This window comes from Anoplophora glabripennis, unplaced genomic scaffold (genome assembly GCF_000390285.2).
Source record: "Anoplophora glabripennis isolate ALB-LARVAE unplaced genomic scaffold, Agla_2.0 scaffold235, whole genome shotgun sequence".
NCBI classification, from domain to species: domain Eukaryota; kingdom Metazoa; phylum Arthropoda; class Insecta; order Coleoptera; family Cerambycidae; genus Anoplophora; species Anoplophora glabripennis.
The window spans coordinates 680,318-708,207 of record NW_019416402.1 but is presented as its reverse complement, the minus strand read 5'-3'; the positions used below and the strand labels follow the sequence as shown (position 1 = coordinate 708,207).

At 33.3% G+C, this 27,890-nt stretch overlaps 1 protein-coding gene across 3 annotated transcripts in view; it reads right to left on the bottom strand.

The window, feature by feature from the left end:
* Window positions 1-5,682: 5,682 nt before the first annotated feature.
* LOC108909253 (carbonic anhydrase 2) overlaps window positions 5,683-27,890 on the bottom strand; it is a 50,209-nt gene continuing 28,001 nt past the window's right edge. For 2 of the 3 annotated variants that reach the window (XM_018713518.2, XM_018713519.2), the window contains 5 exons: window positions 26,507-26,677; window positions 25,965-26,106; window positions 9,826-10,025; window positions 9,423-9,559; window positions 5,683-6,133 (listed from right to left, as the gene is read on the bottom strand). In XM_018713518.2, the coding sequence (XP_018569034.1) occupies window positions 5,990-6,133; window positions 9,423-9,559; window positions 9,826-10,025; window positions 25,965-26,106; window positions 26,507-26,677 (794 nt within the window). In that variant the 3' untranslated portion in view covers window positions 5,683-5,989. The remainder of the gene's footprint in view (window positions 6,134-9,422; window positions 9,560-9,825; window positions 10,026-25,964; window positions 26,107-26,506; window positions 26,678-27,890) is intronic. The other variant, XM_018713520.2, reaches the window with a different exon arrangement.

Genomic DNA, 27,890 nt, shown 5'->3' with positions numbered 1-27,890 from the left:
TATCTTCAAAAAGGAAAAACCATTACAGGAGCATACTACGCATCATTACTTGACAAGCTGAAGACATAACCTGCGGAAAAACGGCCACATTTGCAGAAAAAGAAAATCCTGTTTCACCAAGACAACGCACCGTCTCACACCTCAGCGGTTGTTATGGCGAAAATCCACGAATTACGGTTTGAACTGCTTGACCATCCGCCTTACTCACCAAATCTAGCCCCAAGCGACTACTTTTTGTTCCCTCATCTAAAAATTACGCTAGAAGAACAGAGATTTTCGTCAAATGAAGAGGCAATCACCGTGAACAATTATTTTGCAGAGAAAAACGCCGAGTACTATTTGGACTGGTTACAGAGATGGGAGCATCGCTGGGAGAAGTGTGTGGAGTTACAAGGAGACTATGTTGAAAAATCTGAAAAAATGTATGTATCTTTGTTAGGTCGGAAACTTTTCAGACCACCCTCGGATAACCTCGAAACTCTGTGGAAAAACTACATGACTGTGAGGAACTGAGTCTGTAGCCCTGTTGTGACTCCCTAATTCCTTAACCCGGGGAATGTAAGAATGTAGATCCATGGGGTATACAGATTTGTGTTATAAGGTCTCCCGGAGTTTTTTCTCTTTGTATCTACGCTGAAAAAGTGTAATAGTACAATTAACAAGTAACAAGGTAACAAGTTATGAGCTTATGACGCTATGGGTACTTTATAGGGTTTTTATGGGATTATGGTGTAATAAGATCATGAATTCCAATGTTTTTCAAATCACTGACTACTAAGTCGATTTGAAATCTCAAAAACTGCTCTCTAGAGGAGCTTCTTGCTGTTAGGATCAAAACACGAACCAATTTGGTAATTTTGACTTTAGATTGAGAGGGTCAGAATACTATGGGTTACACTTGTTTGATCCACAGCGAAGCTCACTTTCTCTGTGGCTCTATGTTTTATCTAGATAAACTAAGGGATGATCATATTTTATCTACAGGGTGATTCACAACTTATCCAAAAAAATCTTGGGAATAGATGCGGCATGAGAAATGGATCTTCAACAAATTTTTTGTAAAATCCTTATAGTTTCCGAGGAAAAAATTATTGTAGTTAAGTTTAGTACATTCAACCATTCATAGCTGGACAACTGTAGTCTCTAGCGTCATTCGCAATACGCGTAGAGAGCCACGTGGCCTCAGCGACTCCGAATACTGAAATCTGATTTTACAGTCGTCGTTGCGTTAGTGTTTACCTGTTATCTGTGGTGTTTACAATAGTTTTTTAGTAGTTAGTGTCAAAAATGGTTTGCGTGTATAGCAACTCGGGGTTGATGGATATCGTTTTAATTTATGGCGAAGCAAGACAACATTTGTGTTCGTAGAAACTGAGTAAGACGGACCCAAATGCTATTTATGTTATAAACTTTAAACAGTTGTTGTAACATTAGGTATGTCAAACTATTTTATTATTTAAAATCACAAATTCATTTTATTAATTAATAATAACAATAACGGCAAAAGCAGTTGAATTTGCTGATATAAAATAGGTGCTATAAAATTCTATTTATTTCTTTCCTCGCGAAAGTTTTTGTCCGTTTTTAACACACTTTGCCGCCATGCCAGTCGCATTGTGCTAGGTCAGGTTTTACAGTGGACCAGTTTCCATTGCCATGCAGAAGCGTATTTTTAAATCATTTTCGAACTGCCCTTTTTGATTTTTTCTTTACAAAATTGTATTTTTGATAAGTTCTGAATCACCCTGTATATGATTCATCGAGATGAAATAATCTAAATAATATACAAAACTACTGACGTTCTCCATTTTCACTGTCAGTAATGTAAAATGAAAAAAGAATTTGCAATTTGCATACAAATATTTGAAAGTTATGATTTATTTATAAATTTGAACAAAGCTCATAAATATACGTATTAGTTTTGCTCACACTTGTCGGCAGCACATTGGATTATTTTTTGTAATCTTGTAACTAGTAGAAAAAGCACACTTGTCGGATCAGTCGGCATACATCGGATTTTTTTATAGTTCCGCTCCTGGTGTTGTATTTACATTTATTAACATTTTTAAGAAACTCACCTATTATTCATATATTGGTTAAAACTGAATCACCTTGTCCTTCTCTGGTATTTAATGAAATACTCATCCATAACAGCAAAAAATTACCAGTGACGAGTAAATACCTACTTTGCTAGAAGAGATCAGTGATGATGCAAAGGTAAACAGGCAAACTCTGTCGTCTTTACAAAAATGATGTCTAACTCATTTAGTGACAAATAGTTTATTTGTTTATATAGGGATTTAACTTCGTTACATATTTGAATTATTTGCCGAACACAGAGAATGTGTAACTCACTATACAGGGTGTTATACAAGCTCTATGACAAACTTTGACAGATATTAGCTGAGTTTGAAACATTTTTTTTTATATAAACATAGGTCCAATTCGTTTAGAAGTTACAAACATTTAAAAAAATATAATTTCATATTTCAACCAGTAGCCTGATAAATAAAAATGATGGTTGCTATAACAATAATTATTATTTGTGTCATTTTGTTTATTCATTTAACACTTACAATTAGTGTTAAATTGCTAAATAAAAAAATGCACTTATTTACAACTGAATGCAGATATTGTCTTAGTATATGAGTATTCTAATGGGAAAACCAGACACGCAGCTTGAGAATACGACGGAGATACCCAAATAGACATCAACCTGCCAACCGAATCTTTAATACATCATTTCGTAGACTTCGAGAAGGAGGTAACCTCACTCCAAAAAGGCTATTCGTCCTACTGAAGTGAAAGTACAAAATGAAGAAGATATAATAGATGTGGTCATTGACAATTCTTGAATTAATGCTTGGCGTACAGCAAGTAATCTTCATTTATCACCGAATTTTGTATAGCGTGTACTGAACAGAGAAATGTTACATTCGTTTCATCGCCAAAATGTACAAGCGTTACATGCTGCTCAGCTCAGCGATTAGAATTTTGTCGCTGGTTACTTCAACGACATGCACAAAATGATAGATTCATTTCGCTTGTCATATGGTCTGATGTAGCGTGTTTAGCTAGGGATGGCATAAATAATAATCATTATGAACATATCTGGGCGATACAAAATCCGCATGCAATTAGATCAAGTCAATTTCAGCAACATTTCAGTGTCAACGTTTGGGGTAGCATTTTCAGCAATGATTTACTGCCTGTACATGTTTTCAATTATCGTTTAAATGCAGATCTGTATAGAACTTTGTTGGAAAACAACCTTTTTGTTTTCATTGATGATAATATTGTTCAAAATATGTGGTATCAGCACTACTTGGAGACAACTAACTGCTTGGTTAAATAATGAGTTCTCGAATATAGGTCAGGATAGGTCAGCAAGGTCCAATAGCATGGCCACCGCATTCCTCAGATCTAAATCCTTTGGATTTTTATTTATGGGGACATATGAACTAGCTTGTCTACCATGTTGAAATCACTACTCAGGATTCAGCTAACCAGATAAGAAATTATCCAAATCACATCCGTCATGTGACGGAATCTTTAGTTTACCGATGTAAGGCTTGTATTCGAGTCGAGGGTGGACATTTTGAACAATTTTTATAGTCTATAATATTTGTTAATTTGATTAATAAAGGTTAACTAATGTTTAAACTTTAAACACGAATAATAATTAGTGTTGTAGCAACCATCAGTATTCTTTATCAGGCTACTTTGATTGAAATATGAAATTGTATTTTTTACAGCGCTTGTAACTTCTAAACAAAAACGAATCGGACTTCATATTCATATAAGAAAAAATGTTTGAAATTAACCAGGCTACCATCTGTCAAAGTTTGTCATAGAGCTTGCTGAACATTCTGTACTGTAATTAAATCATTTGTTTTACTTGGCAAAGAGCTCATTTCCAGTTAATGAACTGGGTAACAAAATATCGATATAACTCACTAAAATTAAGTTATTTGTGTATTGTAAACCAGCTGCTTATTTGGGGTTATCGAGTCGACTTGCTTGAGAACAAAAATATTTAGCAACACTTTCTAATTAGTGAAAGTGAGATCCTTAGTAAAGTATACTTGGTTGTGGTAAGAAAGCAGTCCATTGGTGCCCATTGGTGCAGATATTTTGCTGCGGATTTTTATTAACCATAACAAAAAAAATGTCGATGAGTCTATTTATTGATGGCATCATAATTAAATCAAAAGTTTCGCGTTCTGGGAAAAAGGATAGTACTCATGGCGACTATTTTTGTTAAAATTTGAATTCTACAAAAAATCCCTTTTTCGTGAAATATTACACTTTATATTTAGACTTCAAAACAGAAGTGAAACTGAATTTTAAATGTTTACAAATTTGGGATTGTACAAATCAAAACGATTTACGAAAACTAAAATAGGCTTTGAAATTATTTGAATAAACTTGATTGTTTACTTTGACCGTTCATAAAGTGTTATTATTTGTTAATAAATTGCTTCAAACAAAATTGGTACATATTCAAAATGAATAACAATGGTTTTACAAGTTAGGATATGATTTTAATTTATCAGGAATACAGAAAAAAAAGGCACAATGCCTTCCGTGTTTAAGAAGAGGTGTATCCTAACAGACGTATGCCAAGTGCTATGTACTTTACACATAGATCTAATATAGTAATGGAGATAATATGCCATTGGAACAATACAACTGAGACACCGAGTATATACTTACCTACACTAAAGAATTTACAGAACACTTTGTTCTTAATTGATTTTTAAAATGCGCATTCACTCCGTGACATGACAGTTGTGCATCTACTGGTTCAAATTTATATTGAATATTTTTTCGGTGCGTGTTGTCCATCTGCTGTCAATAAGTATGCGCGTACTTTTATATAACTTACGCATCATTCCATAATCAGATTATTTTCAGATATCAACATATATGATGACAACCAAGGAGTTTTTTGACCCTTTTTTAGAAGAATTTGTACCCAATATATTCGAGCAAGAATCAAAACCACAACTGAACGAACGAATCCAGAATATGAATAAGATTAGTTTTGACTATTTGAGGTATTTAATAGTTTGTACATATTTAATTGAAGCTGTGGATGCAATGGTAGATGCACTAGAAAGCTTTAAAGAAAATACACTAGATATCGAAGTATTAGGAGAATTAACAAAATGTACTGATGTTAACTTAACAGAATTTCTACCGAAAGAAGATCGTTTATCGGTTTCTCAAGAGGAGTATGACTTAGAATCCGGAACCCCAACATTGAAGATTGAAGAAGATCCATATTTCCATAATTTACTAGATAGTCATCTTAATAAAAATTTATATACGAAGGAATACATAGTTGAAGGAAAAAGAAAAATATCGCGTGAAGAAAGTGTGCCACCAAATTGTCAAGAGTCACCAGCGTCGGCTTCTTTAGACAGTTGGGCTTTTAAATCCCATGAAACTGTTGCGGAGTCAGTCAAATCCAAAACTTCGGCTCAGGTCCAGACAAGCGAGGTAGACGATGATTTTAAAGACATCACTGATGAATTATTGAAAACCGAAGTATATTTGACTAGCACAGGTAGCACCTGTAGCGAGAAGACTCAAGACGTGTTTTATTTTATGGATGCTCAGGAGGAGGTTCCAAAAGAAGAAAAACCAAATATGTAATAGTATAAAATATTATTTTAATATTTATCTATATAATAACCACGCTAATATAGTGTTTATATAATATTCACTTGTATGTCAATACAAACTATTAAGCAACATCCTTATAAACTAACGACAATTTAGTTAGTAAAACTATCAAAATATATAAAGTGCAATTGAAAATATTAAATACATTTGTTTTAAAGTTTAATTTTTTTTTTATTATGTAGTGTATAAAATTATCATTATTTCGTCTTACTCAACAACGTAACTCAATAACTGCCATGTTATGGCAAGAAATTATATGAAGGCTTTTCATTAAATATTCTTCTTCAAACACAACTAATCAATCGGAAGTGCTATGTCTGTGTGATCGTGCATAGAAAACATTCAACTTCTTATGTTCTGGGGGCGTTTGAATTGGACGCACATTCTTTGTGATGTTGTGTTGTTCACACGGTGTAGATTTTAGGTTTCTGAAATTTGCCACCTGAAACAAAAATTGATGGATTTATTAACTGAAAACTGAATTTTAATAAGTTATTTTTATGATTGATGTCTTAGACCAACCTATGTATAAATGTCACTCATGGGATATAACTCACTAAACATTTCTTAATATAACTATTTTTATCTAGAGACTTTATTTTTATTTGGTATATATCTCCTGAATTTATGAGAAAATAACACAGCATGTTATTTTTTTGGTAGTCCCCACCATCTGATAACTTCATTATTTTCTCAAGTACTCTTTTGAGTACTTGCTGTCTCTTGTGACATATTGATAGATACGTGCTATGGATTTCGAGTAAAAAAAACCCTCCGTATTACTTGTACATAGTGTTCGAGAATCTCACTATTCTATTTGGAACAGTGATTCTACATATGAAAATATGAAACAAATGTCACAAAGAGACTATTATTAAAGAAACCTAAATATTCAGTTTAACAGATTATATACCGGTGTAGTTAATACACAACAAAGAGCTCTATAAAATTTAAATTAAATTAATTTTTTTGAAGCTTATCACCTCCGAATTCTTTAAAACTGAACCGATCGACTTGAAATTTGGCAGATAGTTAGAGAAAAGGTCAATGAACATTAGTGACATAGCGCTGATTGACACCCCTTCTCGGGGGTGGAATTTTTTTTCAAAAATAACGTTGGAAATCGAAAGAGAATCAAATTTTGAGCAAAACATATTCGAAGAATTTTTTCGAGAAATTAACAGTTTGTTAGTTATTCACGATTGAAAACTTGGAATTTTGAATGAAAGTATTTTTCGCGAATAACTCAAAAACTACACATTTTATTAAAAAAGTGTAATGAACAAAAATGTAGCTTATAAATACACAAAGAAAATTGTTTTTTAAAAAATGTTGTACGTCCTATACAAAGCGAAATATGGTTAGTGGAAGGGGACTTGTTTCGGGGGAAATACTCGAATCGATGTATTCAACGTCAAATAACGGAAAAAGGATTAATTTTACGTGTATAACGCTCCTGGAGTTTTTTGTAGTACTGAAGAAGACCTTCAAAATGAGTACTTATAAAAGTTAATTAGAGCAAAATTGAAGGAGTTATCGTCAAAAACAGATGGGTTGCTCATATTTTTTAAGGAAAAATGAGCAGTGAACGCTGTACCATTTCCATCAGAATTAAAATTAATCGTAGACCCTTTACTATTAGTTTTGTTTTAGTGTTTTTCATACGATCCTGAAGTTAGACCGGTTCAGAGTGCGTATTTTTTAAATAATGTTCGGTAAAAGTTGAAAAAGTATTTTTCATTATTAAAAAAAAATTACCTTATTTATATAATAACTCTAAAACTATGAAAGATACGTAAAAAATGATAGATGACAAAAATGTAGCTTTTTTTTCAACAAATATTTTGTTTTTTTTATTCCTATAGCATAAAAAATAAAGGAGATATCGCCGCTTGAAGTATCCATTTTAGCGAAAAAACGACCTGTCTCGAACCCCACGATCCTTTCTATTTAAAAAACGAAGGTTTGCATATAAAACCTTTTAAGGTTTTATATGCAAACGATCTTACAGCTCTTGAAATTATCTTTAAAATGCTTTTTTGTAGGATACTATAGCTTCAAAATTAACCGAGTTATGGTAAAAAAACCAATGACATTTTTATATTTAAGTTTAAATATTATACAAATAAAATAAGTAAAAAAATTTAGTGTGATTATTTAAATGCAGCGTAGCAATTTTTTTATGATTGATTATATTTAAAAATCGATTATAATAAAAATATTTTACATTAATATTGGTAAAAGGGTAGTTTATAAGAGTTGAAAATGGCAAAAGTAAAATATTCTTTCATAAACAATATAAGGGAATTTTTATGTTAAATTATTACACAATTATAGCATTCAAAGATTTAAAACGTAATTTTTTTTCATTTTCTTAGCACAGGGGTGATTTATAAGGGTTGAAAAGTGTTATGAGGTACAAATTCTTTCATAAGCAATGAGGGAATTTTTATTTTAAATAATTGCACCGTTAAAGCATTCCATGCTTTCAAAAAGTAATTTTATATCATTTTTGTCAATATAGAGCCGGTTTTTAGGGGTTAAACGAGAAAAATTATTTTATTAGCTATAAGTTAACTTTTATTTTAAATAATTGCACAATTTAATCATTCCAAATCATTAAAAAGTAATTTTTTATCATTATTTTTTGCATAGGGGTAGTTTTTAAGGGTTAAATAAAGGGTCGAAAAGATCAAATATATCATAAAACATGTTCGAGAATATGGAACATTATTTAATATTTGTGCTTGAACAAGATTTTTATCAATAAAATGCTTAAAACTTAATTTTTTCTATTTTTTCACTTAGGGGTAGTTTTTACTCCTAAAAAACAAAAAACGTCAATCGGGCTTATGTCACTTTTGAACTTGAGCCTAAGATGAGCCTTATTCTAAATTTTCATGCAAGTCCATGCAGTTTCAAAGAATTCGGAGGTTACAGCATAAACAAAATTTATTTTGAAAAAGGACACAAGTTAAAATTAGAGATTAGTTAAATATTAGATAATAGTTTTTATAGTGGTAATTTGTCAAATTTAGCAGATACTATCTTTTAAAGCATCTAATTAATTAATTAAATGTGGAATATTGCTTTGTGTGTTTAGACAATAAATTATAATTTCATTCTCTAATTTTTTTGTGTGATGTGTTGCAAAATTGATACAATTTCCTGCTAGAAGTCACTACTGAGATAAATCTCAAGGCTCTACAACTATATAAAAATAAAATCTAAATTTCTCAAAATCCAAAATTTCAAAATTAATACTAAAATTTTTTTATTTTGGCGCCCAATCAATTTTATTCATTCATTTCAAACTTTCATTATTTAGTCAAAAAATGCATCGTTTTCAAAACGAGAGCGAAATATCAACACATAATCATCATATAGTCTTGATGAAGTAGAGGCATAAATACATTAAAAACCTTGTGACGCAGGTTTGGTTACTAGTTTTTTTAATTTCAGTGTAACAAAATATCCAAAAAAAGAAAAAGAATTGATTTGATTTATTTGTTATCTAAAATTTGGTAGTAAGTTTTCCAAGGTGACTGCATTTTGTCACGCGGATTAAGTTTCAATTTGTGTAATCCTTGAAACTTTGTGTCTTGGAAAATAGCCTCTGTCGATTTTTCAATTCTCATTAAATTACAAAAGAGTAGGAAAATATTTTTAATTAAAACAATAATATCAATTTCAAAATAAATAATAAACAGTATTTAAACGAATTAACTTACCTGCTGCCTTGAGACGTGAATTGGCTGAGGATATAAAATCCAGGTCACACTTTCGGTATATGGCTTTGTAGTTAAAGATCCTTGATATGTATAGTATCCTTTGCAATGAGCCTCATCTTTGAACCATGTCAAACAGTCTAAAAATTCAAGACTGTTAGCGATCCAATATCAGATCAATAATACAGATTAATAATAATACAATTGTTTTTGGATTTATAATTAATGAGAAATGTCATGCGTTAAAAAAAATGTAATAATAATAGATATGTAAATATGCCAATAATTATCAAACAAGAATGTTTTAATAAAAGGTTTAACAATTAGCACAAATTATCTTCATTTTGGATGCAGCTTTTGCAGGCAACGAGAGACAGAAGTTATTTGGTAGTCTTTGTACACCTACCTGGTGCTACATTAGTTCTGGAATTAATCTTGATCATGTCTTTCACGGCAGTCGATAGTTTGTTAAAGCAAGGATTATCTTCGTTATCTGTAGCTTGGATGAAGAATGCCACAACTGCCAATCCATCGGGTTTGTTCTGAGCGCAGATGAAATCTGAGTACTTCTGGTTGTAGTGTACAGCATGAGCTTCCATGGAATATCTGAAGAATAATGTTTAATTGTATTTTCGTATGTGTATATTAAAGAGTTTTGACAGCTAATACCAAATCTATTAGATTATTATTTATTTACTGTTTTCACATGATGTTAATCAACATCTGTTACTGACATTAAGACAAACTTGTTCCTTATTTGAAAGCGACATAAATATACAAAACAAATCTAGCTATCTAATATATTCTATAATATAAAAGTGTGTAACAAAATGTACGGATTTCGGTTCGATCCTATAAGCACAAGTAATGAAATTGTAAAATATTTTTAAGTCGCTATAGAAAAAGAAAGTAAATGTTTCAGGACTTGATAATTTAAAACGATAATGTTGGTGAATTATAAACTTTTGATATTGATATTATTTGATATTCCACTGCCATCAAACGCAATATTCCTGTAGGTACCTATATCAGCTATTAAATAAACAGAGTTCATTATCTGGTGTTTATATTACTTGTTTATTTACATTTTTGCAATTCTATCGTAAATGTATCCGTTTCTTACATATACTGACCACATATATGATATCATTTTATTAGAATCACGTTTAAGATAACTTCCAATAGGAAGGTATGTAAATGCAATAGTAGAGGATGATTACACTGGTTGACATGATTTTTGTCACACAATCGTTTAGGAATGATTCTTGTAGAATTTCACTCCCTGAATTTGAATCTGCTTTCAGTTTTTTCCTTCACGTAGGGTTTTTTGTTACAGGAATTTAAAGTTTTACGAAAATATGAAAATATAGATGTTAACGGTGGTGTACTTTAGGGGTTCTTAAACCCTTACATGATCCCTACTGCGGAAGTAGGAAGATAGCTTCCTACTTAAGGCATCTGCGATCTGCGACTACGCAACTGCTACGAAACCACTCGATGGCAGGCGGACGAGATCAACGAGAAAAGTGGGGAGAAACAACAGTCGACGTAGAGAGACGTAATGGGGCGGAGTAAATTAAATGTGACGTAGTTGTAAAATAAAATAGGTATTGTAAAAGGACCTAAGTGGTATTTATTTGGGGTAGAAACCCTCTCTCATTTAACATCAGAAGTGGGATGAACTTATAAACTATTTAAAGTAGTGTAAGTGAAATAAAAGAACAATTAATGTGAAGTTGTAAAAATGGCGGAGGAGCATCCAGAACTTGATGTAGAAGTGCCGGAGATCGATGACTTTCAGGATGAACAGCCCTCACCTGGTCCCGCACAGAAAAAGAAAAAGATTAACTGGCCAGAAGCGCTGCTATCTATTTTGGCATCGCAACAAGAGCAGCTCACCAAGCTATCAAATATGGCGACCGCATCAACGCCAACGCCCAGCGCCTCCGAGTCGGAGAGCTTAAACGCGCAGGCGACAACATCAGCCGGACATGCGAACTCGGCATTCAAATTGACCAGTTACGATCCCGACCAAAGTACGTATTCCATCAAGGAATGGTTAGACGACGCTACGAAATTAAAAAAGGAATTAAATGTTAGCGACATTCTTATGATAGCCAAGGCTGGTGAGGCATTGAAAAACCGAGGCTATCAATATTATTGTGATTGGCGACCTCTTTCTCGAAGCTGGACAAATTTCTGCAATGATTTTACGATTGCGTTCCCTGATCGCGAAACACCTGGAGCGCGCGCATATAAGGCCGCGGTCTTACGGAGCCATTATTGCGAATCTTTGTGTGAATATGGACTTCAAAAATTGCGCTGCATTAGCAGGTTTTACGCGCAGTTACCGTGGAATATAATCTTAAGTATGGTGGAATACGGTCTAGATTGTGATGAAGCACGCTCTGCCGTGCAAATTCAAAAACCGGCATCAGAACGTGAGTTAATGGAGTTATTAAGTGACTTTGATGCACGGCGAGTTAGGACCTCAAGGCTACCCAAACATTCGGACATTGCAGGATCATCTAGACGGAAATATGAACGCCAAAGAGAACACCGAGATCGGAATACCAGATTTAGGAAGCCATACGGAACCTTTCAAGGAACATGTTACCAATGTGGGCAGCAGGGACATCAAAAAGATGTCTGTCGTCAAGTACGCAAAGATCAGTTACATAAAGAAGACGTTCGTGATAAATCTGCAGTCACTGGTATTCCTCAGTGTAATCATTGCAAAAAGCCAGGACATTTAGAAAAAAATTGCTGGTCGAAGCATGGGAAACCCAAAACTGTAATGTTAATTAGACGAGGACGTGATCTTGACACATCTCCGATTGCAACTTTAATATACAATAACAAAGCAATCAGTTTTACGTATCTTATCGACAGCGGTGCAGATCTGTCGATTTTAAGTGAATCGGCTGCCCTACGACTCAACGCCATTGTTCATAAAGACGGACGCTTTCTAACCGGATTTGGAACAAAACTTGTGCGTAGTATCGGGACATGTGAAATCATCGCGGTGTTGCCTGCAATAACTTTGGAAATTGTGTTTACGATAGTGCCCGATGATGTAATCCCAGGAACAGTTGACGCTATTATCGGTTGGGATGTTGTTGGACAAAGTCACGTACGTGTCGATAAAAGTTCCAATGGACTAGAATTGTACCATGACCTATCCAACGCGCCTCAAATTATGACTGTTTCGACATTCAGCAACATTACTGACGCTAATATGTCAGGATTGGACGAGCACACAAAACTGAAATTAAAGCAACTTCTGTTAGATGCCCAAGAAAAGACTGCTACTAATATAACGACAGGTGAATTGAAAATTCGTTTAAAGGACGATGTGCCAGTCGCATTTCGACCTCGGCGGTTAGCACATGCTGAAAGAATAAAAGTACAAGAAATTGTCCACGAATTATTGGTCAGTGGAATAATTCGAGAGAGTACGTCTTCTTATGCCAGCCCAATTGTGCTTGTAAGAAAGAAAACTGGCGATTTACGAATGTGCGTCGATTATAGGGAAATTAATAAAAAAGCTATTAGAGAACGCTACCCCTTGCCTTTCATTTTGGACCAAATTGATGCACTATGTCATGCCAGCTTCTTTACAACTCTGGACATGAAGTCCGGATTCCACCAAATGGAAATTGAAGAAAACTCGAAACACTTTACTGCATTTATCACCCCTGATGGCTTGTTTGAATATAATAAAATGCCGTTTGGTTTTGTTAACTCTCCGGCCGTCTATCAGCGCGCTATTGATAAAGCCTTAGAAGGACTAAAAGGTAATATGGCTTTCGTGTACATGGATGACGTTTTGGTTCCCTCAAAAACTGTACAAGAAGGATTCCAGCATCTTAAAGTGGTATTAGATGCCTTAGCGAGTGCGGGTTTTAGATTAAATTATGCGAAATGTGTCTTCTTTGCCACTGAAATAGAGTACCTTGGAGTTATTATTGCCAACGGAACGGTACGGCCTAGTACTAGAAAAGTTATAGCTCTTAAAGAAGCGCCTGCTCCCAAAGATGTGAAAGGTGTACGACAGTTTCTGGGTCTCGCCAGTTATTTTCGCCGCTTTATAGAACGTTTTTCGGTTATTACGGCTCCAATCACTAAACTGTTGCGAAAAAGTGAACCATTTGAATGGTCTGACGAGTGCGAGTGTGCAAGACAATTAATCATTGAGAAATTGACTGATAAACCTGTTCTAAGAATTTTTAATCCGAAGCTGCAAAGCGAATTACATACAGACGCTAGTTCGATTGGTATAGGTGCAGTTTTGTTCCAAAAAGAGAATAATCTTACTTATCCTATCGCATATTATAGCAGACGAACAACAAACTATGAATCCAAGTATCATTCTTATGATTTGGAAACCATGGCTATTGTCGATGCGGTGGAACATTTTCGCGTGTACCTGTATGGAACACATTTTACCATATACACTGACTGTAATTCTGTTCGAGCTACTGCTCTTAAAAAGAATTTACATCCACGAGTAGCTAGGTGGTGGATGATATTGCAAGATTATGACTTCAACATCGAATATCGACCTGGACCCAAATTAGCGCATGTAGACTATCTTAGCCGAAATCCAGTTAAAAGTGTTAGCGTTTTAAAGGACATAACTAAATCGTGCACAACTTTAAAAGACTTTCAACAATATGACCAATTTTGTAAAAATGTAAAGGAAAATCCGTCGGAGTATACTGACTATACAGTAAATGATGGACTAATAGTGACAAAAACTGAACCATTTAAGTGTTTTGTCCCAATTGCGGCTCGTTTGAAAACAATGCAGCTGTACCATGATCAATCTTCACATATTGGATGGGACAAATGCATTGCAAAAATGCGTGAAGATCTGCAATGGCCAAGGATGGGACAATGTCTAAAAAAATACATAAGAAATTGTAAGGCCTGTGTCCTAGGAAAATCTCACACTGGACGACGAAGTGGTTTCTGGCAAAAAGGAGAAAAACCTAGGGATATATTAGATACGTGGCACATAGATCATGCAGGGCCACTTGTCAAATCTAATGGGTGTACACAAATATTAGTAATTGTGGATGCCTTTTCAAAATACTCTCTTTTGAAACCAATCACGAAAAAGACCTCTGAATATACAATAAAAGCTTTGCACTCAGCATTTACTGACCTCGGAAAACCCCGCCGCATTATTGCTGATAGAGGTGCAGCCTTCACTTCGACAATGTTTAAAAATTTCCTAAGCGAACAAAATGTGCAGCTCCATCATATTGCTACTGGGATGCCGCGAGGCAACGGTCAAGTTGAACGAATAATGAGAACTTTATTCAATTTGCTCCGCGCTACTTTGACCGCCGAGAAAGAAAAGACATGGGTAGCCGCGTTATCAGATATAGAAGTTACACTAAATACTACGGTTCATTCAACTACTGGAGTTTCTCCCATGACCTTGCACTGTGGCTTAAATCCGAAACTACCGGCAACTCAGCAGTTTCTTCCAGATGTGTTGATCAATAGAAATGACGTTGACCCTGATAATGCCGTCTCACAAGCACGAATGCGAATGAATAAAATTAGAGATCAGCGGGCTCGACACTTCGATGTGTCCCGCTATGCGGCAAAACTATTTGAAAAAAATGATCTAGTCGCTGTTGAGGATTCTCAAACAGGCGGAGGAAAACTGAAACCCAGATACCATGGACCATTCAAAGTACGTGAAATTCTCCCCAATGAAAGATACCTACTGCAGAAGGGAAAGCGAACAACAGTAGCAGCGCATGAGCAGCTGAGGCGTTGGCCTCTAGAAGTCCAGAATAACTACCAGACAATATGATATAACATGTGAGTACATTTTTTGTTTGGCTTTCTGTTTATTTAAAGTTATTCTTACACAAAATAATAAAGATTATGATGATAAATAAGAAGAGCAACAGTAGTAAGAATAGTTCTAATAAATTAAATACCAACTCGGCAGTACCGTAGTTGGGGAAGTACGGTAGCATCGTACTAGTACTTTGTGATAATAAAACATTGACTAAAGCCCATTACAGCAACACTGTTTTGAAAAAAAATACAGACTTGAACTGAAAATAAATGAACATTGACTGAATGATTGTATGATGAGTGAGTGAATTAAGATGGCGCCTATGAATAGATGAATGAGTGAAAAAAAAAATGAATGGAAAACGGAAAAGACAACGACTCGGAATATAACAGGGATCTGTATTTCTGGATTTTGTCTGACGAATGATTATGTAATTTTCAAGAAGGGTAGTGGCAGTACCACTATGCCTAAAAGGTGGCAGTACCACCTGGTGTTTGTCTAAGAGGTGTTTGTCTAAGAAGAAGGGTAGTGGCAGTACCACTATGCCTAAAAGGTGGCAGTACCACCTGGTGTTTGTCTAAGAGGTGTTTGTCTAAGAAGGAGGGTAGTGGCAGTACCACTATACCTAGAAGGTGGCAGTACCACCTAGAAGAACAACAGCGCCAGAGTTGAAAATGTCGAAAATTAGTAGTAAAACAGAGTAGTAAGAAAAAAATTACCGAGCAGTAGAAATGAGTAATAATGTGTAAGGGAGCTTTTAATGAACAGTTAAACAAAAATTTGTCAGTTCTCAATTAAAAATTTTGCTAGAAGGACCCGTACTAATAACCTTTATGTTGCTGAAACAAATGTTGATTAAACCAAAACTGCTAATGCTGCAGGGTCAAATTTTATGAGGCCGATGTTGAGGTAGTCTCAGTTCAACAGTCGATACATTGAATCCTGATACCAATGTTTGTTTTGACAGTAATATAACAGCATAAACCGATGTGTAAAGGAGACTAGGTACTGGTGGTTTATTTGTGTTACAGACTCGTTTCTCGGTCGAGGACGCCCGAACTGCAGAATGGCCGTGTTAACGGTGGTGTACTTTAGGGGTTCTTAAACCCTTACATGATCCCTACTGCGGACTATCTTCCTACTTAAGGCATCTGCGATCTGCGACTACGCAACTGCTACGAAACCACTCGATGGCAGGCGGACGAGATCAACGAGAAAAGTGGGGAGAACCAACAGTCGACGTAGAGAGACGTAATGGGGCGGAGTAAATTAAATGTGACGTAGTTGTAAAATAAAATAGGTATTGTAAAAGGACCTAAGTGGTATTTATTTGGGGTAGAAACCCTCTCTCATTTAACATAGATATCATGATAGAATGACGATAAAACGTGGTTTATGTTGTTATGAAACTGACATGTGATTCTTAACAGATTTTTCCTGCTGAAATCAAATATTTCCATTGCGTCAGGATTTAACACAAATCGAAAAAAAATTATTAATTCTATGAAAATATAAGGATTTTAAAATAATTGCTTTAATGCATGGATTACAAGGTGGCTTCACTAAGTTTTATGCTTCTTGTGCTTATGTAATAGCCGAGCTACAGAGCATTATGTGGTGAAAAATTTACCTGTACAAGAGAAATACATATGTGTCTAGTCGGTAAATTGTTAAGTATGAGCCTTCAGTGGGACCTGAACATCAAATTGGGAGTGACGAAGAATTTTTTGACAAAACAGGTGATGCTTTTGAGTACCTGAAAACTACTTTTCCCAATTTGAGTGACGCCAAAAAAAAAGAAGGCATATTTACAGGTCCCCAAATCAGAAAAATTTTGAAAGACGAACGTTTTAAATTAAAATAAAACTGGCAGCCTGGGAATCATTTGTTTCTGTGTTGAAAGAATTTTTAGGCCATCATAAAGCAAATAACTACCAACTAATAGCAGAACTTATAAGAAACTACAAAAATTTAGCGTGTTGTGTCGCATGTAACTGAAAATTCATTTTCTTCACTAACCCTTGGATTGTTTCCCTGAAAACCTTAGTGTTGTAAATGATGAACACGGGGAACGATTTCATCAGAAATGATGGGTGAATATTGCTGGTTTATCAAACTGGACGGCCATATTCTTCATAAAAATTAAATGACATATAGCTGAAATACGGAAATGTAACGTCACACATAATTTTCAATACGATTTTCCTGTAATTTTCCAATTAGTAAATAACACTATTACGTTCGTGTTTCAGAGAAAAAGTTAAAATTTGATGACCAGGCTTATCATTAACTGACACTGCTAATTGTTATAGATCTAGTTGGATAGTAATCTAGATATTAAACAAATTCCTGCCTCATATAAAAGAAATGAATATTTTATTATTAATATTATTATTTTTGGGACATAATTCGAATCAATTTTCTTTCTTGTGACCCTTTATATGTAGAATCAATTACGTTGATCCAGTTGACAATATCTGGCCTTCTCTTCATAATTTCAGGGATTTTTTTAATAAGAATTTCGCTACGTGGTCTAATAAGCTTCATTAAAAATACTTACATCTTAAATTTCAGCGATTTACTTATAAAGCAGACTTTTTTCATATTTTTTCACATTTATGAAGCCTCCATTTTAGTTTAAAAACCTACTAGTTTCAGGAAATGCCCGAAGATGAACTATTAGTCAACTGTTATTAAATATGTACTGATGCTATGTATAATTTATGATGATTATCAAAAAAGATTCTCGGATATATTTATTTATATATTTATACGTGATGTGAATTTAATATAACAGGATTTTATTTGTTATATGAAAAATAATGTTTGTTGGATCCTAATTGTACCTTCCAGTTTATTTATGATTTGCACTCTACTGTACTATAAAATACATTTTAATCTGCTTTACATACCTATATTTACTTTATACAGGGTGATTCACAACTTATCCAAAAAAATTTGGGAATAGATGAGAAATGGAATCAATATCGTAAAAAAATTTTGTTAAATCCTTGTAGTTTCCGAGAAAAAAATATTGAAGTTATAGTACATTCAACCACTACATAGCTGGACAACTGTAGTCTCTAGCGTCATTCGCCACGTGGCCTCAGCGACTGCCACAGTAAATTGTTAAGGTGGCCATATCCATGGTCGAGAAATAGTCAAATTTCTGGCATTTTTAGGTATTGAAATCTTGAAAAGTAAAACGTGTAGAACAAAAGTAACCACAAAAATAAAATCTTTGATGTTCTGTTTATTCATTGTTACTATTTAAATGTACTCAAATAAAATAATAACTAAAAAAAAGCGTTTGTAAAATATGCGTTTGCTGTTATCCTAACCTCACATTTTAAGAATTATTTTCACGTACTTATAAATAAAAGTAAACAATTTTATATGCAGGACTGAGCAAGTAAATGTTATAAGAATATTTACATGTGGAGTTGTACAGGGTGAGTCAGTTTTTTGTGGTAGGTTTTAACAGTTGATAGAAATTCATTTTTTAATAAGAAAAGTTCTTATAAACGTAGGTCTTAGAACGCTTTGTTTGTGAGATATAGGGTGTTGAAAACAAACTTTTTTAAGAATTTTTCTTAATATCTCTAAAAGACCAACATATATTGAACTGAAATTTGGTATTAATAACACATTAGTTATGGTGAATAAAATAAAGATATCTGTTATCCATTTCACCCACCAGTGACGTGCCTGAGGTGGGTTACTGCCCCCTTTAAAAAAATATTTCGTACGCCCGTGAATTTTTCTGGAAAATAACATCATTTCTAAATTTTTTAATCAATTCTGAACAAAACACCTCTCAATTTTTTATAAAATTAACGGTTTTTGGTTAAATTCATTTGGCATACCCAATATATCCAGTAATTTGATTTACGGGAATCGGTTTTTCCAAACAGTATAATTACGTGTATTGGTATTATACATGTGTACAAAAATGTATTTTACCTATTAAGTTACTGTTAGAAAATGCCGATTTGTCAGTATTGATTTACATATTTCACACCCGGTAAAACGTGTCATTTATACGATATATTAATACCATAAATAAACATTTTATCATGGGTTAGATAAACAATCAGATTTCTAGATAATATACAGAGCCTACCAAACAGCCATTTTATTTATTATAATTTATTATCCTCACCTATATACTTATTTGCATCATATTTTGAATATAAATTTTTACATGTGTCGACTGAGTATAATAAAAAAACAGAAGACATAACAATAAATAATCTAATATGGAAATCTCATGTTCCTGTCTGTATGGTATCTATTGTTTAAAAAAATAATTCAGCGAAAACAGATAATGGAACACTATATTTGTTGATGTTTCATGCAGTTCATATTCTGTTATCATATTTCAATTGTTTAATATCTTATCTAAAAACTCGGTAGATTTCCAAGTTTAAGTAAGTATTTTTTATTGCTAATGACAAAATAAAGAGGAATGATATGATATGAATCTTAAAACGTGATGACAGCTATATATGCTCTATATTCACGAGACGGTGATTCTAATGCTAAGTATGTGACCTAGAGGTGGCGATAAAACTGATGGGTAAATAACAAATGTCGCACTGATAATATTTAAATAGATTATGGTCATTCATACAGAGTGTATAGAATACGTTTAAAATTTTTGGTCTGCATGCATGTTCTACTTTATTGATTAACATAGACTGATGTCCTTCACTGCATGACTAAGGTTAATTAGAAGTCAAATATTTCCAAAGATTAATGTTCCTCAGAATATTCTGATAGCGGCGTGGTCTTGAAAAGGTTATAAGCACAAAAAGTGTCAGACACGTGACAAGTTGATTCGTGGCAAATTATTTATATGTTTAGCCAATAATTTTCAAAGAACTAAAGAATATGAAAAAAAAATAAGGTAACTTTTTGAAATGTTTTAATATTACTGGCGGGTTGTCTTATTAGATATAGTGCAAATCAAAAGTTTGTGACTGTTATCACTCATCAAACTAAATCTTTTAATTTTATAGACCAAAAGATATACTTCTTTTTTATTTTATATTTTCTTGAAAATAAGTGAATTATTTATTTATTTTATTTCAGTAGCATTTCCTTGATCATTGTTTTATGCTTCAATATTTATTTGCTGAAATTAGAATGGCTAATATAAACATTAGCTGTATTCCCTTTTAGGAGGTTCTAAATCTTAGATAATAATAATTGAAGTAATGATGAGAGTTATACTGAAACTTTATATAAATAATGACAATATGCACTAAAAACTATTTATTTAGTTATGTGAGTTTGTTATACATTTTTATTATTTTTGTATCATATGGAAGGAGTGGAAAAGTAACATTTAAAACGTTTATACAAAATAGATACATCACATACAAAAATTATAATAGGTATTTATTACAGTCGCAATCCTTTTTACCACAGTGTTTTAAGATAATTCACTGCAATATACTTCATTTCATTTATTAAGAAAATCCGCCCATATTTTCTTATTTTTTGTGAATGCTTTTGCCTCATTCCATGGTTCCTCAATATTTCTTCTACCACTTTGTAACAGTGTCCCATGATTTTTTCTTCGCCTACCTCTTACTCTCCTCCACCATTTTTTTGCCTCCAATATATTCTTAACCGATTTTAACCATCTTCTGTTGTTGATGACCCCACCAACTAAATTGTCTTATTTTAACAAATGTAATAGGTAATGTACCTATAGCCTGTTATCTTATTTCAGTAATTCTCAGTGTATGTTTGTTTGTAATCCCTGTCACTCGTCCACGGCATTTCGTTTCTGCTGCCTGTATTTTGCTTTTCTGCCTTCTTATGACATGGTTAGTGTAGATATAATAAAATATAAATATAACGAGCGTTCAAATAAAAACGTGGTCAAGTTGGTTCTGAAAATTTGGACGTAGGGCGTAGCGTATAGCAAATGAACTTAAACGTCATCTGTCAAAGCGCTATATCGCCGCTATCAATTTGAATATTTTCGTTTTAAAAAGCGTTTAAAATGGTGTTTCTCAAGAACAAAAAGTGTTTATCATAGAGTCCTACTTTAGAAATGGACGCAAGATTGATGGAATATGGAAGTCTTCTATTGAGGAATGTTTCATAGAATTTCAAAATCAATTTCCCGGTGTTGAGTACAAAATTTGTGCAGTTCAGCGTTGTGTTAATGTTTTTCGTGAAACGGGCAGTGTAACAAGAAAAGAAGGAAGCGGCAGACCTAAAAAGCGGACTGAAGAATTAAAAGAAAATGTCCAACAAATAATGGAAAATGCGCCAAGAACTTCTGTACGTGTTTTATCACAAATGGTGGGAGTATCAGTCGGTACCTGCCACACAGTGTTAAAAAAAGATTTGCGTTTGTTCTCCTATCGTTTAACTTGTCAGCAAGAACTTCATGAAGTTGATTTTCCGCGACGGGCTGTATTTTGTGAATGGTTTTTAAACAACTACGGTGAACTTCATAATATCACCTTTTTTTCTGATGAAGCCTGGTTTGATTTAAGTGGTTACGTAAACTCACAGAATATGAGAATGTGGTCTTCTGAAAAACCAGATAACTTTTTTGTCGAGGGCCCTCTACACGCTTAAAAAATTGGAGTTTGGTGTGCTCTCAATCGAAGGAGGATTTATGGACCTATTTTTTTTATTGGTACTCTTACTGCGCAAAGGTATAGAGAAGAAATTATCGCTCATTTTGTTAACCAGCTGGAAGAAAACGAAATTACAAACTTTTACTTTCAACAAGATGGCGCAAGGGCACATACGGCAGGCGAGACGATGAATATGTTGAGGGAAGTTTTCCAAAATCGACTAATAAGTCTCAATGCTGAACATGAATTTCCACCGAGGTCATGTGATATTACGCCGTGTAATTTCTTTTTGTGGCCTTACCTTAAAAACACTATTTTTGAACTGCCTATTCCTGATTTAAACCATCTGCAGGCTCGACTTATAGACAAGATTCGTGAAATTAACAATACCCCGAGCATCTTAGAAAATGTCTTTAATTCTTTGAGGAACAGGTGTGAAAATTGCTTGGAACAAGGAGGGGGACACTTTCCGCAGCTCCTTTAATTGTTTGTTATTGTTATCACGATTATTCTTTAAAATAAAGTTATATAGTCATTAACGTTATTGAAACTGACAGCTGCTTGAGAAATGAGGTTAAGTTGGTCGCTATAAGCTACTCCCTACGTCCAATGTGTCAGAGCCAACTTCGACCACGTTTTTATTTGACCGCTCGTTATAATTAATAAAATTGACTTGGATTGCCTATAAATTGACTTGGTTACGTTTATTTTAGTACTCCTAAATATATATTATTGATAATTTTACTGTCTAGTCTTCTTTATTGTGCTATTAATTTAAACTTTTTGCCTCCCACTATCGTCCATTTCGACATTTGATTTATTTTAATATATTCGATTTTAATTTTTATCTTTTCATATGTTCCTATTATCACCATTACATTGGTTTTACATTTGATTAGATTAATTCCATTGCATTTGACTATTTCATTGATTAGTTTTCTGTGGATCTGTCAAAATAATAAGATCTTTAGCACATGCACGTTCTAAATTTCATATTTGTTTCTCTAATCTAAACACAATCTCTTTAATTTCTGTGAACATTTCTTTATTATATCATCCATAAAAATAGTAAAAAACAGAGGATGACATCTTTGCCTTAGTCATTGTTTTATTGAAAAAGTTTCTGATTGTCTACTGCTAATAATGCTCTTCGTGAAGTCTATAAATACTTTCTTTTTTTTTTCTCGTAAAAATCTTACATATATGATCTTGTATACTTCCCCTGTTCTAAATCCACTGTATAATTCTTGTAATGCTTGCTCTAATAATGGTCTTATTTTTCTATCGACGATTTTTCAAATATCTTCATAAAAGTGATCAGTAAAGTAGTTCCTTTGTATTTATTACAGTCCTTCCTGTCACCTTTCTTATAATATTGGAATTCACTTAGATTTGTATCACCCTCCACAATTCTTTCATTCATTACTTGGTTATTAAACCATGTTATCTTTATCATCCAGTAATTCCATGCAACATCTCCATCTACCCATAATTTCTTTTTGTTTCTTGTTAGTAATAATACATTTTTACCAAATTTATTTTCTAAATATCTAAATGATCAGAATTCCTTTAAATAATTTCTTATTTTCTTTGCTTTCATTGGAAGTGATTATTACTGGTAGCAAAAATTAAACACGAAGTAGATAATGAATCAAGTAGCCGGAACACAAACCAACACATATGTGATGTTAGAACGAGATAAGTGACTCGTAGGTACTTATGTAATTACTGCACCAGTCTATAAATCGGATGAGCAATCAAAACAAGTTAACACTATTAGTCAAATGAAACTAATTAATTTCCATAAACTTCGTTTACAGTATAAGTCTGATGAAATGAATTATACCCACGCTTATGTTAGTGAATATATACAGGATGTTAAAACAATTATTTGCAATACAGAGAATGAGAAAGGTATTAAATGAAGTTAGTATATCGTGGGTATATGTAATATACCTAGCGAAGTCTTTGTTTATGGCTTTTTTCGAAAAGCTTAACCTTGAAATAACCTCTTTTAAAATAATGCGAAATTTCGCCTAACAAAATGAGCTAAGAAATATCCGTTCTTAATTTTTCAAAAATAAAGTTATAATTTACTTTATGTGATCACCCTATACGTTACCCATTTACTATATTTGAATAAGTTTTATTGAAAACACTCAGAGTTAGATAAAGATCAGTGATTTCTAAATGTAAATAAAAACGTTATTAAAGCACTGACGTGCTTTCCTGATAGAGGAAAGCACGTCAGTGAATATCCAAAATTGTTATTAATAAATACTGCCAATAATCAAAACAAAAATCGTACGATGTTTCTAGGTATTCTATTCCTATATTTTCCTCTAACTGCTCATAGATAGAACAAATTAAAATAACTTTTTTTAAGTAACCTAGTACCAAGAACACTGTTTGAAAAAACTTTCTCGGCACCAACCAGTTGTAACTTAGTTTTCTGCTGGGACTGTTTTATTAATTTGTTATTGTTTTAAAAATGAAAATGGTTCATACTTACAAAAACACTGATGAACTAGCAAATATATCCCTAATATTCAGGAAGCAAAACGATAATGACGTACTTTTCCAATTCTGAGATTGTTTTTCCTATTTTTGAATTATTTAAAAAGTGCCGGCACGCCAGGCCTATAGGGGAGGCATTAAGGTGTATACGTATCGAATAAATTGATCGATGCGAAGCTTCAGATCAGAGACATGTACCTACTATTGTACAAGACGCGGATTGTGAGATTACTAAAATGTGAAGTAGAACCCGGCCTACAGTCAACCCTGTACCACATTGCAGTTGCCCTAACATTTCATATCCCTAATAATCAGATTTTATGTGAAATAGTAAATATATTATTATCTTTCTTTTATTTTATAGTTGACATTCATTTTTGATGTGCTTACCAAACATCATTGGAACTATCGCCATTAAGAGGTATTTCATTAATTTCTGATATTTTTATGAAATGATATTGAAGATATTATAAAAACATCTACTTGTCCCTAAAAACTTCTTAAAAAAACTTTTTAATACTTCGTAGTAATATGGGCGTAATGTAGAAATTACGATTACATTGTATCACAGCGAAAACTTTTCTCGACATACAGTTCAATTCAATAAATTTGAAACAAGAACAAGTATTCACCAAAACGGTTCCATTACATAATATGATTTATTTAATTTATTATTACAATCTCAGTATTTAGCGAGGGGAAAACCCTTGTCAAAAGCCACAGTTACTGAACATAAAATTGTAAATGTGTTTATAATTCTTCGAACATCGGTGTCACTTAAAACCGCATATTTCTTGTAACAGTTTTTTACACTGAAACATACAGTGCCAGTTCATGGCTTTAAAAATAGTTCCAATGGTGAAGTACAAAACCAAAACCATAGACCTTGCACTAATACATTATACACATCGTTTATTATTTACTACATACATACCTATTTGTTATTCTAAATATAGAAATTCAATATACTTTCACCTAAAAACTCGCATTAATATACAATTAACACTTAAATATCCATATACCTAAGCAAAATATATTAGCACAGTGCTGTTAATCGACTGTGAATGTTAAGAAAAAGAATTTTGTATAGCCATTACAAAATATTGGGAGGTCAGTAATTTTTTTTCGTTTGCAACACATTTTTTAAATTTTTTCGGGTAAATTTCGCTTTACCAAATCCATGACAAAATAAAAGCTATTATATAGACAAGACTGGCAAATATAAGTTTAACTTTTTCATTGTATTTTTTTTTTATAAAATATTAATAATTAGTTATTTTAAGTATTATAATCATGACCTACGCCTTTTTTTAATTAATGATGTTGCTTACCTACTGCTTAGAAAAACGTAACATAATTTATGGCCACATTGAGTAGGTACGCTATCGTAGCATTATACAATAGGCAATTATTACAGGCATTTTTAACTAGAGGGTTATCGCTTTCAAAACCTAACAAATAATTTTCCTTTCCACGTTTTCTTGCGAACAATTACGACCTCACCTTGAAAACAATTAAAACTACCTCAATTGCGTATAAATTGCGATCTGGGTAATTAGTGACGCGTCAGTTAATTGGAAAAATGAGTGGGAAACTTACGCTCGTCCTTCAAAAATGTGTTCGCATCCGCTGTGGTCATCTTCACTCCAGTGGAAATGTAACTGTTCGAACACATACTGATCATCGTGGAGGGGTCCTCCTTTCAAAATGGGTAACTCTCTGTCGTAGAAGCGAAGTGTAGCTAAAATAGTTAATACATCTATTTAATGCGTCTTATACAGGGTGTAACTAGTTTTTCTCAATCACATAAAAAGTAGGAGTAACTTACACCTGAATTATGGGTAATAATGCATACCTATCAAATGTCAATAATTTACTTGTTATACCATAACCATTACACAGACAATAACAATTTACTAGCTACATTAAGTAATCATTGATTTAAGTTCAACTTACAAGGTGATACTGACTTGGTCAAGTAAAACCAGTAAGTAAATTTTTTCTTAATTGAATAGAGATTATCTATGAAATTTGCCAAATTACATTTCCTCGTAGGGTAGTATGAATTTATTCACATTTCATTAATAAAATCATTCTTCAAATCCTATTAAGTATTACATACCAACAAAAAAGATATTCACCTGTGAATCCGTTATTTGTGAATGTTGCTTCGCCCTCATCATCCCAGTGACCGTGGAATTCCAGTGGCTCGAAATGGTCGTGATGTATACTTTCATCGTGATTTAGTTGGATGGGTGATTGGAACTTATGTAAGCGCCACTCCTCAACTTGAATATGTGCGTCTTGTTCTTCTTATACACACACAAGGTAAATCATTAATAAGGGTAAATCATTAATAGTATTATTAATACTAATTTTATTTAATTTAAAATAATATTAGATACTAGATTGAGAATAATACATTTAAAATGTTTTGCTAGTGCGTATCTAAAGAAAGACGTTACGACTGATTGAAATATTTGTATTAATTAATTAGCAATTATTTAGACCACTTTGCAACTACATGGCAGTATTCTTAGCAGAAGAAAAGAAGGATATTAATAAGATATATTATTTCGTATAAAATACGATTCAAATTCATCTCGTTTTCGACTAATTTAATTATTCGTTCTACAAACACACTACCGTTTGTAATGGAGTAGGTCAAGTTTGTGTACATATCTCGTAAACACCGTGATTCATATTGTTGCTAATAGATTTCGAGTTATTTGATGTCAATGATTATGCATGGGACCCAAGAAATATATAAGTACATACTGGGGGTATTAAATAATATTTACAGTTGTATTCCAACAGAAGTTAGATATTTCCTTAGAGCTTTCAAAAGAAATATTACTCAACCCCCCAATGCCATTTAAATATTTTGGGGTGATGCTTACCCTTGCTTGGGGGTGAAAGTGGCGGAGTCAAAAATACCAGCAAAGAATGTCCCCCTTTAATCTAAAATCGACGGGTCCGAGCGTTTTTCTACAATCTTGATGCAGTTCCTGAAAATGGCTCTGTTTCGTTTTCATTTGGCCACTCTGTATGTATGTATGTATGTATGTATGTATGTATGCCGGAGGGTGGTGGAATTGTTGTCCACCGCGGCACTTAGGCCTTATTAGGCCCCTTGTACACCCTCCTTCATTACTCGAGTACTTTTCTTCAAACCATCATATTTACTACACGGGTGGCTTTGGTGGCAAAGTCTCATACAGTTTATGTATGCTAGCATAGTCTTGAGTTACAGAGATTTTTTGGCCACCCTGTATTTAAGCTTTGCTTTTATCTTAGTCACTGTAATAATTTCTATTAAAAAAGCAAGTGACTTCAGATTTGTTATTCTGCATCAGTGAAGAAAAGTTGTATTCAATTTGTAACAATACGCTAGACAGTATTGCGCCATTGAGAGCGGATCAATTTTGATCTTGACCTGACTGCGCAATTAACTTGTTAAGTTACATAATGCTTTCTAGGGACATGTAATTGATATTCAGATCACAGACTACTCTTATCGTTAAT